The sequence below is a fragment of the Cryptotermes secundus genome, unplaced genomic scaffold, assembly GCF_002891405.2.
Source record: "Cryptotermes secundus unplaced genomic scaffold, Csec_1.0 scaffold689, whole genome shotgun sequence".
NCBI classification, from domain to species: Eukaryota; Metazoa; Arthropoda; class Insecta; order Blattodea; family Kalotermitidae; genus Cryptotermes; species Cryptotermes secundus.
Genome location: NW_019720574.1, coordinates 64,757 through 81,055, shown reverse-complemented (window position 1 = coordinate 81,055; position 16,299 = coordinate 64,757). Strand labels below are relative to the sequence as shown.

General features: G+C 41.1%; 1 protein-coding gene across 1 annotated transcript in view; it reads left to right on the top strand.

Annotated features, from left to right (window-relative positions):
- Positions 1-3,689: 3,689 nt before the first annotated feature.
- LOC111869603 (aromatic-L-amino-acid decarboxylase) overlaps positions 3,690-16,299 on the top strand; it is a 32,742-nt gene continuing 20,132 nt past the window's right edge. Inside the window, exons 1-4 of the mRNA XM_023861252.2 lie at positions 3,690-3,753; positions 11,495-11,596; positions 14,440-14,560; positions 15,167-15,280. Coding sequence (XP_023717020.1) covers positions 11,517-11,596; positions 14,440-14,560; positions 15,167-15,280 — 315 coding nt within the window. The 5' untranslated portion in view covers positions 3,690-3,753; positions 11,495-11,516. The remainder of the gene's footprint in view (positions 3,754-11,494; positions 11,597-14,439; positions 14,561-15,166; positions 15,281-16,299) is intronic.

The window sequence follows — 16,299 nt, the reverse complement described above, 5'->3', positions numbered from 1 at the left end:
TGTAAAATCCTGTCGAATGGCTTAGCAGTCAAGGGCGAGCTCGGAATGATTGTCAGGGTTGCAGGTTCCAATAGACAAATGCCAAGGACTTACTTTATATTGCTCTGAAAAGCGGAATAAGTTGCTGTGACTGTGTTCATAACCGCGTGGACGAAAATAGGTTATTATAAAGGAAACTAGGAGCATGTGAAGAAAATTCAGACTGCGATATTCAGAAGAAATAAAACTGCAGCTGTTGGAAATTATTAAAAATTTCAAATACGTATAAACAAAAGAATAACATTAAAACGAGTATAAAGAACATGCACAGTACACGAGTTGTATTCGTCCGTATATTGACCGATTTATTTTCCGAAACTAGACAGAATTTAATATAATATGATGTTAGTGATCTGATATGCAACATATCAGATAAATATTTTTTATTTTTAAAGAGCCAATATAAATCCTACCTTACATGGGGTTCAAGCGGAACGTTATTTTTCGAAAGAAAAGACACAAAAGACAATCTCCGTGGTTTTAGTCCGCAAGCGAACTATACCGACGGAGCGACCGCCGCTTGTCGGGGAAGTTAGTGCAAACTTTAGCGGATAGAGGGTGTCGCATGGTCAGCGCAACGGATCCCCAAGGCCGTTATTTTTGGTTTTCTAGACCGGAGCGGCTATTTTCTTGAAATAGCTCCTCATTTATCCCTTACGAGGCTCAGTGGACCCGTTCCACTACTTCTCAGAAAAATCTGGTAGTGCCGGGAATCGAAATCGGACCTCTGGATCTGTAGGAAGGAACTCTGACCACTAGACCATAGAGGCGGTCAAGAAAAGAGACATAGGTATAGAAATTGACACTCGAAATAAAAAAATACAACTTATTATTCAATCATTTTTCAATATGGCTACCATATTTTTCTAAAGAAAATCCGAGACACAGCACAAGAAGGGAGTAAGGTTTGGATAGACTAAAGTGGGAGAAGTGGGAGGGGGTAAATTTACACTTCTTTTTAACTAGAGTATAAGAGAAACTCACATCTCAGTCAAAATTCTTCATTTCCCTCTTGTTCTTGTGGTTCTACTTCTTCTCCGGTAGCCCCACAAAGCTGGCATTTTTCTGAAGATTGTGTCTTCTTCGGTGCTGGTATTTTGTTTCGTAACTTGGCACTAAATTCCAGGTTTCGTAGAACTTTTTTTGAATATTCAATGGAGAATAAAGCGCGGAAAAAACACACGGTTTTTCTCGAGCTGCCATAGTCATTTGGTCTGCGAGAACATTCTTTCAACTGGAGCACATGAACCCAACAGGCAAACAGCATATTAGAATAAACTTTTGATATACTTCCTCGGACTACGAATCTGATGAAAGTAGCTGTATATATGAACCCAGCTCTTTTTATAGTGGATGTAATCATGCCATCACTTTGTAAGTTTATATTCTACATGTTTCTGTACAGTACAGAATTAATTAAACTGTCCATTATCTTTTTGACAGCCTCTGTGGTCTAGTGGTCAGCGTTCCTGGCTATAAATCCAGAGGTAATGGGTTCGATTCCCGGCGCTGCCAGATTTTCTGAGAAGTAGTGGGTCTGGAACGGGGTCCACTCAGCCTCGTGGGGATAACTGAGGAGCTATTTCAAGGAAATAGAGGCTCCGGTCTAGAAAACCGAGATTAACGGTCATGGGAATCCGTTGGGCTGACCATACGACACCCTCTATCCGCTAAAATTGGCACTAACTTCGCCGACAAGCGGCGGTCGCTTGGTCGGTATACTTCGCTTGCGGACTACACGCCACGGAGTTTGTTTTTGTTTGTCCATTACCTTTTATTAGTATATTCAGTGATCCACATTAAAATCTGATAATAAACAAAACCATTTGAGCTTTCAAATGTTTACTCATGGCAACTATAAGGATTCACCCCTTTAAATACCCACGTACCCCCAAAGGAAAATTCCCATAGCTTAAGGCAGTCGAAACAATGTTCATGAAACTGAAACACTGTGAATAAACTGCCCATGTTTTTATCTTCTAAGACCCGTTTTAACCGTGGCCTTTCTTTTAATGCTAGTGGGATGGGACTAAGTCCCTTTTACTGCGGCCACTTCTGGCTTATTGTACCAGCCCCAGATGATAGCGGAGGGTGATTGTGAAGCAATTGGTGGAATGAAGATTGGCAGGGGAAACCTAAGTACTCGGAAAAAACCTGCGTTAGCGCCACTTTGTCCACCACAAATCCCACTTGACCAGACCCCGGGATCGAACTCGTGCCGCCGCGGTGGGAAGCCAGCGACTAATCGCTTGAGCTATGGCGCGGCCATCCCTGGCCTTAGTGAGAACGAATTCCACTGCTTTTTATTAACAAGTTTTATTTTCAATGGCTTTAATTCTTTATCTACTGAAAAAAACGGATGTAAACTCTCACTCCATACACTGCATCATCTTCGTAAATTTACATAACCTGTTATGCATAAAGAGCACCAGAACCTACTGTTCTTATTTTTAAGGCATAACCTCCTGTACTCCGGTCATGGTAGCCGAGCGGTCTAAGGCATGAACTGTCTTTGCTCGCTCTAAAGCCGGGATCTTGGGTTCGCATCCCTCAATACCGTCTGCAAAATATTTATGAAACTGAAAATTAGAGGCCACGGCCCAAGGGGGTTGTAGAGACGGTGAATAAAAACCTCTTGTACATTCCTGCATTGATATATTTTCACTATATATATGTAATAAGTAAATATCAATACGAAAGTAACTCTATCACTGTAATAGACCTTTGAGACCCATAGGTACGAGTGAGATCCGACCTATTTTAACTAATTTTTTTTTTCAAATGTATACTATTATTGTAGTTTTATATGAACTTCGTCATCATTTGTATAATTCTCACGTATCATCTGAGATGGTCTAGCTGAGTCGAAGCATATTGTGAGCGGAATAATAAAAATATTTGTTCTTCTGATAATAAGCCCTCCACTTTTGTTTGTAAGCATCACAAACAGGATGCAACCCTGCAGCAAGCAGCAGTAGTGTTACAGCTGGACCGCTGTGTTTGGTTACATCTAAACGAGGACTTGAGAAGAGCGTCAGTAGATTAGACTCCTCTGGCTCAAGATCGGGACCCACAGATTCCATAAACGCTGTAATTTCTATACTAGATGAGGGACTTTAAACTCTGAAGATGGTTGTTCTCTGTGGAGCTAATTTTAAGCATGAAAAGATAGTGTAAACGAATAAGTGAAAGATAAGGGTAAAGTTGTCCTTGTGTTTAATTAATTAATTTTCATGCTACGAAGACGTAATGGGGGCGTGGAAGTATAACTCCACCATATTTGGCATCGGCACAACATGGATGTGAGAGGAAGTTCGCCGCCGCTTTATACCCGGCCAAGGAGCCCCCGGTACCCATTGGGTGGGAGGCTGGGTGGACACCGAGGACGGTCTGTACGCTGCGGATTAGAGAAAACTCGAACCCCTGCCGTTCAGCCGGTAGCTATACCGACTGAGCTATGCCAGCCCCTATAAAAAGAATAGGTTTGTGTTGTAAAAGGAGATAATTTGCATTCAAGTTTAAATCAAGGTTACCTAATTTACTGAAAACCTGGAGCTGAATAGAATGGACTTGTCTGAAGAATACCGNGGTGGGGGGGGGGAGTTGGGTACCGAAGACTGATGTTTATATAAAGCGTGATTGAGCCTAGTCTCGGGTCTGTGCGGTGTTGGGAAGACAGCTAGCTCGTCTCTCGCCCTCTTCGTGAACTGCCACGTAAGTGTTGCACCCCCGCTGTGAGCAGTGTTTCTTGTACCTTAAAATTTTGTTTTCTGGATATAAATGTAAACTCTGAGATACAGTTGGCCGTTATTCGCCTGGTCGAAAAATAAAAATCCTTCTTTCTACATGAATTTATAATTCAATGAAATCCAGCAGTTGTGTTCTATCTTATGTTTGTTTAATCTAATTTCAAAACATATCCCAAAGGTTTATTTCAGGTATCCTCTTCTTTTAAAATGTCCCAGTCACATTCCTTTATGGGTAATCTGACTGCACTAATATTCTTCAGATGTTTTTAACCTTTTCACATTTTGCGAATTGTTCACAGATAGCCACGTGGTAGCGTAGTTTGTTGAGGCACTATGCTACAAGCCGGAAGGTCGCGGGTTCGAGTCCCGATGAGATGAATTTTTTCAATTGACCTAATCATTCCAGCCGTATTGTGGCCCTGGGGTCGACTCAGCCTCTAACAGAAATAAGTACCAGGAATCTTCCTGGGGGGTAAAGGGTGGCTGGCGCGTAAGGCTGACAACCTTACCGCTATCTGTGAGCCGATTGTCTAGATAAAGTGCGACCCTCGACGTCTCACAACCCTACNCGTAGTTTGTTGAGGCACTATGCTACAAGCCGGAAGGTCGCGGGTTCGAGTCCCGATGAGGTGAATTTTTTCAATTGACCTAATCATTCCAGCCGTATTGTGGCCTTGGGGTCGACTCAGCCTCTAACAGAAATAAGTACCAGGAATCTTCCTGGGGGGTAAAGGGTGGCTGGCGCGTAAGGCTGACAACCTTACCGCTATCTGTGAGCCGATTATCTAGATAAAGTGCGACCCTCGACGTCTCACAACCCTATTGGCCTTCACAGCCTGTTACAGGGATAGCTTTATTTACAGATATTCTTATATTGTAATTATTCCGTTTGTTGCAATAATGAGACCAATCCGCTTGCTTCTAAATAATGTGTGTATGCTCTCCTTACAGTGGTTTATTTATATTTCGGCATAAGTTGCCGCCATCTTCAAGGTCGTCCATTAGGGGACTTAAAGCGCAGGGACGTGTAAGCCTATGCAGCACCGTAACATTTTACACGAGAGAAAAACAATTATCTTCAATGGCAACAACTTGTACGAATATATTGAGATTTCATAGCGGCTAGCTGATTAACATAAACGAGTTTATTGTTATGAATAGCCCCACATAGAGGGAAGCCTAGCAGGGTTCTTTGACCCAGGATTCACTGACCTAGGGGAACTTCAAATGTACACTCATTCAATTAAAAAAATAAAATTATAAAATTTAGTCAAGAGCGTGGGAAATCTATTTAACTTAAATTTCTACTTATTATTCTTGTCCATTCATCGATAATCGTTAGATACAAAGCCCGAATTTTTAATTTATTAAATATAGTGACTTGTAGGAATGATTCTCGACGAGGTTTGGATGGGTAATTGAATTTATTGACCACTTACGGATCGTAACTATAAGTAACTATAACACTATCTCTGATATCCACACTTTACAGTTCACTAGAACACACAGCCTAGTGTCCTCAGTCTGTTACTAGACGTTTCCTGATAACGGTTTCTAACAACGGCAAGTCCTCTGCTTCCGTGCTGAAGTCCTATCTGGACGGTGGCTCCTTTCCAACTGAAACACTCTTGCTTCAGACTCCTGTATAGAATTGACTTGTTTACCCATTTCTTTCTTATAACCCTACGGCACGGACCCAGAATAAAACACCACTTAACAACAGTACTGCTATTGTTGCGCTCGATTCGTTGCTGCGGTAACGCGTTTGCCGAGCCGTTGCCTAGAAATGCCTCTGGTATATTTGCTTATCTCGCGTTCGTTGCACATTAACGGTTTTACACACTAAAATATTCATATATTTGTATCGATTTTTCAATGGGGTGGGTGCCCCAAATTTGTGAGTCCCCCGGGCTCCAACTCATTTCTTTCAGGCCCTGGTTATATACAATGTAAGAGCAAAAATATGACAACATAATCTATTCTAGGTACCCTCTGACATGTCACCGTCGAGATCCTGCACTAACTGCAGTACCTTGCCACACAACCCAATATACTGAATTATCCAGGCTATCCCCTTGTTAGTTTTCACCCATTATTATTATTATTATTATTATTATTATTATTTAATTATGATTTACTTATTGACGCTAAAAGACCCTCAGATTATAACCTCACATGGTAGACTAATTAGTGTACACAATTAGAATGAAGTGAGCCGGGATAGCGTAGTCCGTATAGCGACTAGCTACGGGCTCGACGACCATGAGATCGGAGTTCGAGTCTCGGTAGGGTCAAGAATTATCTGTTCTCCACGTCGTCCAGACCGGCTCTGGGGTCCAACCTCCTATCCAACGGGTACCGTGGGCCGGGACGTGAAACTAACAACTCACCTTCAACTAGTGCTGAGGTAAAAATATGTGGCTCTATACACCCACTTCCCCATATGCCTTCATGGCGTAGTGCTTAATTAGTTAAGCACAGGGACAACTTTAATTTAGAATGAAACATCTGTTGCGAATTCCAGGTAATATCCCAGAATTTATCCACAGGGACTGACGAAAGCACAGGGCCACATTTCGATTTGTGGAGGGCCCTATCATTTCAACAAATTTAGGTGATAACAATTCACAATTCTTCACAATGGACAAAAATACAGTTTATTTTGGGATTTTACGGAAGAAAATGGCCAAATAAAATTCTGTGGATTATATTCCTGTTTTCTTTAGGATAAGGGACGACTGCCCTAGTCACTCCCCATTAAATTTGGCCCTATTATTAATATATTTGATAACGTCAGTTAACGAAAATACTTCTCCGTTAAATATAACATTTCGACTGCATTAGCAGCAGAAACACATTTGGCAGAGGGACCAGTTTTGGGTGATGGTTAACATTAAAACAGGGAAGCCTCCAATTCACCTAGCAGGTACACGTAAAGTCCTACCAAACTGGATGAGCAACTGAGTTTGATTCTATTTTTCTCTCTATACGAGTATACAGACCTTGGCTGGGTTTTTTTTTCAGTTTCTTAATCTTATACACGGTCTTAGGACTCCTTGGACGGAGGATCAGCCCGTCGCAAGGCCACTACCTACACACAGAACAACATAAACATAGAATAAACGCACACAGACATCCATGCCTCGAGTGAGATTCAAACACACGATCCCAGTGTTCGAGCGGGCAAAGGCGGTTCATGTCGTAGACAGCATGGCCGCTGTGATTGACAAAGGTGAAGCTATCCCTGTAACAGACGATAAATGCTCATAGGCTTGTGAGACATCGTAAATCCCACATCTTCTAGACAATCGGCTCACAGATGGCGGTTAGGTTGTCAGCCTTACGACGGCCGCCTTTACCCCCGGGAAGATACCTGATATTAGTTTCTGTTAGAGGCTGAGTCAACCCTAGGGGTATAATGCGGCTGGAAGGATTACGTCAATTGAAAATTCCACGATCTCATCGGGAATTGAAATCAAAACCTTTCAGCTTGTAGCATAGTGCCTCAACCAATTACTCTATCCCGTACCACGAAGTATATAATATTCAGCTCTAATTATACATCAATTTCTTTCCGTATCGAATAATTTTTCACTGCATAAAATGACGGGCATTGTTCAAGGTCAAGTATCTTGACAAAGAACTTGAATTCATCGTATCGAGTCTTGAAACGTTTTATGTTTTTTAAGTGGTAATTATGGTGACCGGACGTCTTTGTCACAGTTAAAGAGTGGTATGGACAAAGGCTACCACAATCCACTACGTGACCACAGTGGTTGTAATCACGTGACAATATCAAGCTCACAGAGGAATGTCAGTACATAAAGAATACATTTGGAAAGCATGTATATATATTCCATTGCATTTCTCTTCCTCGCTCATCATCATCATCATCATAATCACCATCTACGTCATGGAAGGGTTTTATTAGCCGGTTCCGTCTCAAATAATCCCCACCCAGAGCCTTCTTGTTCGTCTAAAATTTCTTTATCAGTCTGGTTGAGAGTTCTTAACTTTTTGGATGAGTTTTATAAAAGATTTGAGGTTTCCACGGCTTTGACTATGAAGAGTGCCTTCTTGTGGGATGTGGCGCCGTGCAGATATTGTGTGAACGGACGTTCCAAAATCTACATGGTTCCACATCCCAGAAGATGGCACTCTCCGAGTTTTATTGAGCCCATTCTTAAGATATGATTAAGTCACTTTAGTAGTTTAGGATTCTTTCCTTTAAGGCATATGCTTGTAATGACAGCCTCTATGGTCTAGTGGTCAGAGTTCCTGGCTACAGATCCGGAGGTCACAGGTTCTGTTCCCGGCGCTACCAGATTTTCTGAGAAGTAGTGGGTCTGGAACGGGGTCCACTCAGCCTCGTGAGGATAACTGATGAACTATTTCAAGGAAATAGCGGCTCCGGTCTAGAACACCGATATTAACGGCCGTAGGGATCCGTTGCCCTGATCACGCGACACCCTCTTTCCGCAAAAGTTGGTACTAACTTCTCCGACAAGCGGCGGTCACTCGGTCGGTATAGTTCGCTTGCGGCCTAAAACCACAGAGTTGCGTACATGGTCTGTAAGTTCATATTCGGAGACACGCCTTGAAAAGGATTTTTCTGCTGTTTTAATTTTCCTCTTTTCAGGTTTGTCCAAAGCCCAGTATTTACTTCGATAAGTAAGCATAGGAACTACTATTACGTTATAAAATTTAATCTCTGTATCCTTTTCTAGTTTTATTTTTTTAGCATTCTTTGTGTTATTCTACGCATGCCAGTTATGTTGAAATCTAGGATGCTTCGGTCCAAGACCTTTGCCACAGCTGCAGAATATGTCGCAGTCTGGGTAGTTAAAAATTTGAATTCCGCTATTCTTATTTAAAATTAATTATCCGTTTCTTAAGCAAAAACTTCTCAATGCCACTAATTGATGTAAATATTTCCCAAGTGTGGAACGCTGAGAGAAGTTCCCTAGAATGTTCCTATTTTGTTTTATGGCATTTCAGAAGCTTAGAAATCCTTGACAACAATTTCAATTTGTCTTTTCCATGCGTATCTCACCGAACTGTAAAACATGAGCGTAGGCGAGCTGTAGGGGACAGGTACCTGCCACTCCCCCCCGCCCCCTCACGAAACTAAAGACAGGAAGAAAATATATCAAATATTAACAATATAATTTAGAGGTACCTTTAAATATTTAATAACACTCTATAACGGCTGTCTTCGCTCGCTCGAACACTGGAATCGTTGGTTCGAATCCCACTGAAGACATGGATGTATGTATTAGTTTATTAACTGTGTTGTTCTGTGTGAAGGTAGCGGCCTTGCGACGTGATGATCCCCCGTCCAAAGAGTCCTACCGACTGTCTAAATTTAATAAAACTGAAGTGAAACGAAGCGTTTCACGGATGCCCTATGCTCCAAGCGGGAGCAACAGGAAAGACAGAGAGAGTTCTTAATGGCTGAAATGTAAATAATTATGACTTTCCTTTACAAAATTTGCTGCCTCCTGGAAGAGACCCTGGTGGTATTCTTGCTCACAAATGATAGGATCAAATCATTTTAGAATTAATATATAACAGTTTTACAAGGACAGTGATCATCAGACAACACCTTTACGCAAAGGAGAAAATAAAATTCAGTGATATTGCTTTGTCATCAACACTTATAATTATCTACGTAGAAATACACAAAGTCTTGGACTTTCTCCATCGTCCGGAATGCTCGGTAATAGAGGACACGACGTTCCGGAAGCTGGATTTGTTTCGGTCTTCAGGTGAGAAAAAAAATACACCCACTCTTCGAAAAAGCTAATCTCAATCACTGGACAAATCCGGTCAGATTTACCCAGCTATTTCAACATGTAGGACTAGGCTAGTTCAGTGGGCGAGAACAAGAAACAATAAAATAAAAATTGTGATAGAGCACGCACATGCGTGGAACTAGGATAGAAAAGGAGGTAGAAATTTGCGTTAGAAACCTAGCTGACAAAAACCATGTGCACGAGTACCAATGCGAAGAAATGGGAAAAACTGTGAAGACATGTAATAACTATCACTAGTGCCATCTGTGGAGTAACCTGAACACTTGAGACTGGAACGTTGTGGAAACGCAGGAAGAGTCTGTCACGTCATACAGATCTTCTCTGTGAGTTGGAAACCTCATTGTTGATGAGGGGTATCCAGATAGGAGAAATGTCCAAACTGGGTTGTCTGATTGGATTGGTCAAGCATGCCATATGGGCCAAATCCTTATATTTCCTGCTGTTACTTTCTATTTCCAAAATCCTGGCATCATCTCAGCCTACTCTGTGACCCTCTTCATAGGCATTTTGGGCTAATTTTGATTTTTCTAGAAGACACAGTTGGAGATTGTGCCTGTGTTCACGGAGCCGCACGGCTAGTACTATATTGGGGAAACAGGGAGATCCATACCTTCGCATTGGTGCTCATGCACTTAATTTTTGTCAGCTAGGTTTCCAGCACAAATTTATACTTCCTTTTCTATACTAGTTCTACGCATGTGCATGCTCTATCACAATTTTTATTTTAACGTTTCTTGTTATCGCCCACTGAACTAGCCTAGTCCTATATGTTGAAATAGCTGGGTAAATATGACAAGAGTTGTCCAGTGATTAAGATTAGCTCTGTTTAAGGTGCCTAACTGAGTAGGTTTCTTCCTTTCTCACCTGAAGACGGAAACAGATCCAGTTTCCGGAACGTCGTGTCCTCTATTACCTAGAATTCCGGACGATGGAATAAGTCCAAAAACCCAGTAATTCTGTGTGTCATCCACTATCGTCAGGACCCTTTAGAATCTACGTAGAAATAATTCTGCACTCGTGAAATGTCTGTGTAAGGTTATGTGTCATATGGGTACACAACGTTTCGGGTGTTTTCTCAATTTCTGTCTTCTAGCGACTCAATATAATTATACTGACAGATTTTCTTTGAGATTAGGAGTGACGGTTTTATATAAAGCCGGACCCTTTTGAATACTAGCTGTTGCGTTAGGCACTGGGTAACGTATTTCTACAATGGACTGTCTTCGTTATTTTCATCGATAATGTAATTTGGTGTCTGGGTTGTTAATGAAAGGATACGACGCACATCATAGGATACGATTCCAATTATGGAATACGAAATTCTTCACCGTTGTTAAATATCTCAATCACCATATATTTTTAACTCTTCTCACTGCCATCTATCGGACGTGCCCAAACTACTAACAATTCTTGTCTGCTACACATGGTAGATCGGTCGGTCTGGTAAATTGTTGCTGCTCTTCGCCAGCACAGCTAGTCTTGGTTTCTGATTCAGTCTGTACTCATTATCACATTTTTCTTCTTTCAAAGAATTGTACGTGTTTTCAAATGAGGCCTCGTCTTCGATGAGATTTTACCTCCCCGTGTAATGCACGAAAGAAACATTTCGAGAAAGAAATATAATCTAATCAGAACTAACGGTTCCAAAGCGTTTTCTGCCTTCTGAATAAAGGTAAAATGTATCCCTGTGTTTAATAAATGAATTGTTCCTGCCGGAAATTGAACCCCTGCCGTCCAGCCCCTAGCCTGTCGCTATATCGCCGGAGCTTTCCCGATTCTCACCTCCTGGCAGCAAATATTTTCTAGTCACCGTTAAGTGAAATCGGTTGTAGAACATGTTTGGGCCACTGAGTGAGCAGCTACAACACAGTTCGTGCTCTCTGGCTGCAGGAGGCTGTTTCGTCCGCGCGCCATGGATGCCACGGAGTTCCGCAAATTTGGCAAGGCTGCTGTCGACTATCTCGCTGATTATTTGGAAAATCTTCGAGACAGGTGAGTATTTCAGATATCACGCATGTTAGAATTACGCACCTCTTCCAAAAGGAAGCTTAATTACTGTACTTTATGCTCAATCAGCAGACCAAATTACTGCATAACGTATGCTGTAACTAGGATTAGTGAAGAATACCTTGTGTAATTTGCCGTGTGAGGATCGTGGTAGTGTGCGGAACATTCAGTAATAAAATACGCATCAACAGCAGAAAAGTACGACTGTCCTTACAGAACCATTAACAGACCCAGTTCAATAAATAAATTTATACTCAGAATTCTAATATTTTACGTAGCATTCCTATATACATATACACAATAGTCATGTAACTTAAACACTTTCATACCTTTTTCTTTTGGAACAACATTTAGCCCATGTTTTCATATATATTTATATGTTTCGGCCATATGAGAACATAATCAGGCATATATATGATTGATTCGGGGATGTGGCGCCGTGTAGATTGTGTAAACTGACGTTTAGGAGGAACGTATTGCCTCAATCTTCAGATTGCAGGATGCAGGCACCTGCTCACGTTGGTTCCCCGCTCGCGGATTTTTGTATCTTGAAGATGGAGGCGATATGTTCCTCCGAGACGTCGGTTTACACAATATCTACACGGCGCCACATCCCCGAAAACGACATTCTTCATAGTCACCGTCATGAAAGCCTCAAATCATATGTATATATGATATATACATGTGTATGTATATATGATTCTTCTTATATATTGCTGCACTGTATTCAATATTTCATGGCACACAAAACATGTCTAAAAGTTTTTAAAATCAAATTGGATTCCTTTTTAAAATACAAATGTAATTAAAAAATGATGTCTTAGGTGTTATTCTATATTATTTCTTCTTGCATTATACATATATATATATATATATATTCTTGCATGCTCACTTACGTAGGCATGAAGACATTTCTGTGGAGGGCTTCCCTTCGAGAGGGATGGTGTGAAAAGTCAATGCATGAGAAACAATTCAAAATAAAATTTCACTCTCGATCATATTTTAAAGTTGTTTATTTATCTTACGTATGCCTGTATGGAGTCAAGATTGCGTAGTTGGTATAGCGACTGGCTACGAACTGGACGATAGAGGGGTAGGAGTTCGAGTCCCGGTAAGGTGAAAATTTTTCTCTTCTTCACATCTTATAGACCGGTTCTGGGGCTACCCTGACTTCTACGCAATGGGTACCGGAGGTCCTTTCCCTCGGGGTAAAGCGCCCGGGGCGTGAACTTGATCACTCACCTCCAACTAGCGCTGAGATCATTAAAACATGGATCTCTATATGCACTCCCCACATGCCTTCATGCCTAGTGCTTAATTAGTTAAGCACAGGGACAATTTTTCTTTATTTTCTTAATATTACGCATCCTGTTGTGTGTCACAAATAAGATATATAAAGTATAGATTATACCGTCCACACAACAACAATCAGTATTCAGAACAAAGAAGACACTACTGTATCAACATTGCTTTTATTGTGTTTATTAGAGACGCAACATATTTCGAGCCTTTCGCGGTTATTTTAATGTTCATGTCTTAATCTTTGTTCTCTTGTTTTAATGCTTTAATTTCTTATCTTTACTTCTGTAATTTTAAATACAGTTTTTTATCTAAGTGTTTTAGCTTCAAATTTCACCAAAGATTTGTTATACATTTACTTTTGAATTTAATTTCAAGTTACAATAAGGATCCTTATTCGATGATTAAAATGACAACTGATTGCAACTCAACAGCTCAGACTGGTACATTGTATGCCTGATGATGAACAGCGAAAGGGTCGAAACATGTTGCGTCTCTAATAAACATAATAAAAGCAAATGTTGATGCAGTAGTGTCGTCTTTGTTCTGAATACTGATTGTTGTTGTGTAGATAGTGTACGAGTATATTCTATACTTTCTATGTCTAATTTTCTTTACTTACTTATTTACATAGGCCTGTATACATTTGTTCACGAAACCATATATATCGAGGGTAATGACGTTAAAATCTGATTTCTCCTTAAATAAAGTACGGGATATATTAGTAAAACAGTCATACATATTTCAGAGAACGTTATAAATAACTCCCCTTCGGTTGGTTCATGGATCAGACTTCTGATCAGAAACATAAATAGAATTCCCACACTGTTTATCAGTACATATAATGATGACGCTGTGTGAAAATTGAAACAAATTCCATCATGTGCTCTCTACAGCACTTTATCGAAGAGGGCGAAAACACCATTATCACCAAAGTTCGGAACATTGTTAAGGATCTATATGGATCGTACTTTTTTCAAAGATATTGTATCAACTGAATAAGATATATAAAGTATAGACTATACCGTCTACACAACAACAATCAGTATTCAAAACAAAGACACTACTACATCAACATTTGCTGTAGTGTCTTCTTTGTTTTGAATACTGATTGTTGTTATGTAGACGGTATATTCTATCACATAACAGGATGAACAATATTACGAGTGTATCAACTGCAGCAGTGTTAAATGTTGTAAGGGTTCATTGAACAATGAAGTGGAAGTAGTTGACTGTTTCAAATGTTTCACCTAGAAGAATTAAAAAGAGATGAAAACTCGAAGAAATTGTCCGGGCCGAGGTTCGAACCACATATTTCCATGATACAAGCGAGAAGCTTCGCCAGTTGAATCAACTTGCTTACTGCTCCATTATAGGGAATAATACTTCGGTTAATATGTGAGCATCTCGACAGAGCAGAGCCTTGAGAAGCTGACATTCTCTCAGCTAATCATCAAATTCCAGCATTTTTCTGGGATAAGAAGTTTTAGTGTCCGGAAGAGCCCTAATTCGACACTTCCCTGTTACAGGCCGGTGCTACCGTCCGTGGAGCCAGGATATCTGCAGGATCTGATCCCGAGGGAGGTCCCACAGGAACCGGATAAGTGGCAGGACATTCTTGTTGACATGGAACGTGTCATCATGCCAGGAGTAAGTTTGCACATTTCTCATATTTTACCACAGGCTCATTCTCCGCCCTCATTCCAGACTGATTCTGTGGCCCACATGACATCTTATCTACCTGGTGCCAAGGACTCAACCCCCGGGGTGCTATGTGGCACCGGATCTGTAATCTGACGACTTTCCTGCATGTCGTATCGAGATAAAGAAACACTTAGAGCACAGTTGCCAACATTACAGCTGGCACATTGATTATATTTTTCTAATTACATTTACCGGGCTACTGGTACCGGGATAGCTCAGTCGGTATAGACAACCAAGGAATCGGTGTTCGATTTCCAGGAGATTTTTCTCTTTTTCGTGAAGTCCAGATCAGCTCTGGGACCCACACGGCCTCGTAGACGAGTACGGTGTGTTTTTACCCGGATATAAAGCGACAGGATTGTGAACCTGACCACTCACCTCCAACTAGTGTAGAGGTCAAGAATGGTGGAGCTATATCTCCACTTCCCCACGCATCTTCATGGCGCGGTACTTAATTAATTAAGCCTTTAACCATCCGATGCTGTGCAGTCTGGCTAATGGAGGTGTCGTTAAGCACCGAATGAAACCAAACCTTTCAACTTTCTGTTATAGGTGACACACTGGCACTCGCCGCAGTTCCACGCGTTCTATCCCACAGCAAACTCCTACCCAGGAATTGTAGGAGAAATGCTGAGTGCCGGGATTGGGTGTTTGGGATTTAGCTGGGTAAGTTTCCCGGGTTACGTCACATCATTGTTTTGAATTCCTTAATAATTTAATAGATACGAATTCTTGGTAGCTCATCTATATTACATAAACAGGAAATGAAATGGCGGGGCTTCCCTTTACATGTCCGGAATGGACAGAGCCACTAACTTCTAAACAACGGAAAAGCAAGGCAGTTATCAACGATCCTCAAGAGCACCTTGCAACCTGAAAAGATGGGCATGATTTCTTTAGAGACCCGTCTTCTGGGATATAACGTTGTACAGTCCGTTGAACAATCTACTCCATCTTCAAGGTCGAAAAATAAACCAAGCAAGAAATCAGCGTGAAGTAGGTAGCAAGTATGTAAGTTTTGAGGTTTTCACGGCGATGACTATGAAGAAAGTCGTCTTCTAGGATCTGGCGCAGTGTATTCTTTGTTTGAGCCAACTTTTCGGAGGAACACATCGCCTCCATCTTCAGGGCAGGTGAATTGACTTGCGAATGCAGAGAGCAGTAGCTACTGCTACGTCGGCTAAAACAAAGAATACACGGCGCCAGATCCCAGAAGACGACTTTCTTCATAGGTAGCAAGTAGTTCTTGCTTACTAGTTGCTTGCTTGCTTTTCTGTAGCTATTCCAGAAGAGATGACTATTCATAACCGCCGCTGCAGGAACCTCAAATCATACATGACTCTTTAAATTTGAATAAACATTGAGGATTTTTACTATGTTGGCGGGTTCAACGGCCCTGCGCTTCACGGCGACCGGCGTAAGTTTATTCACCAAATTGTGAAGTGTTTCTCTGTTGGTAACTCTTACATCATAAAATTTACGTTGAAATTTTCGCCGACACCTTCTAGCAGATCCGTGTTTCACTAAGGTGTCATACAGAAATATGCGTTTCTCTAAAGTATATCGCACCATGACGTACCACACTGGTCAGAAACTGTAGTTGAAAACAAATGGCTAATGGAGTTGATAACTGCTGCCTACTGCTGACAAATCATAAACAAACTCCCACACTGCTCGCCGTATAA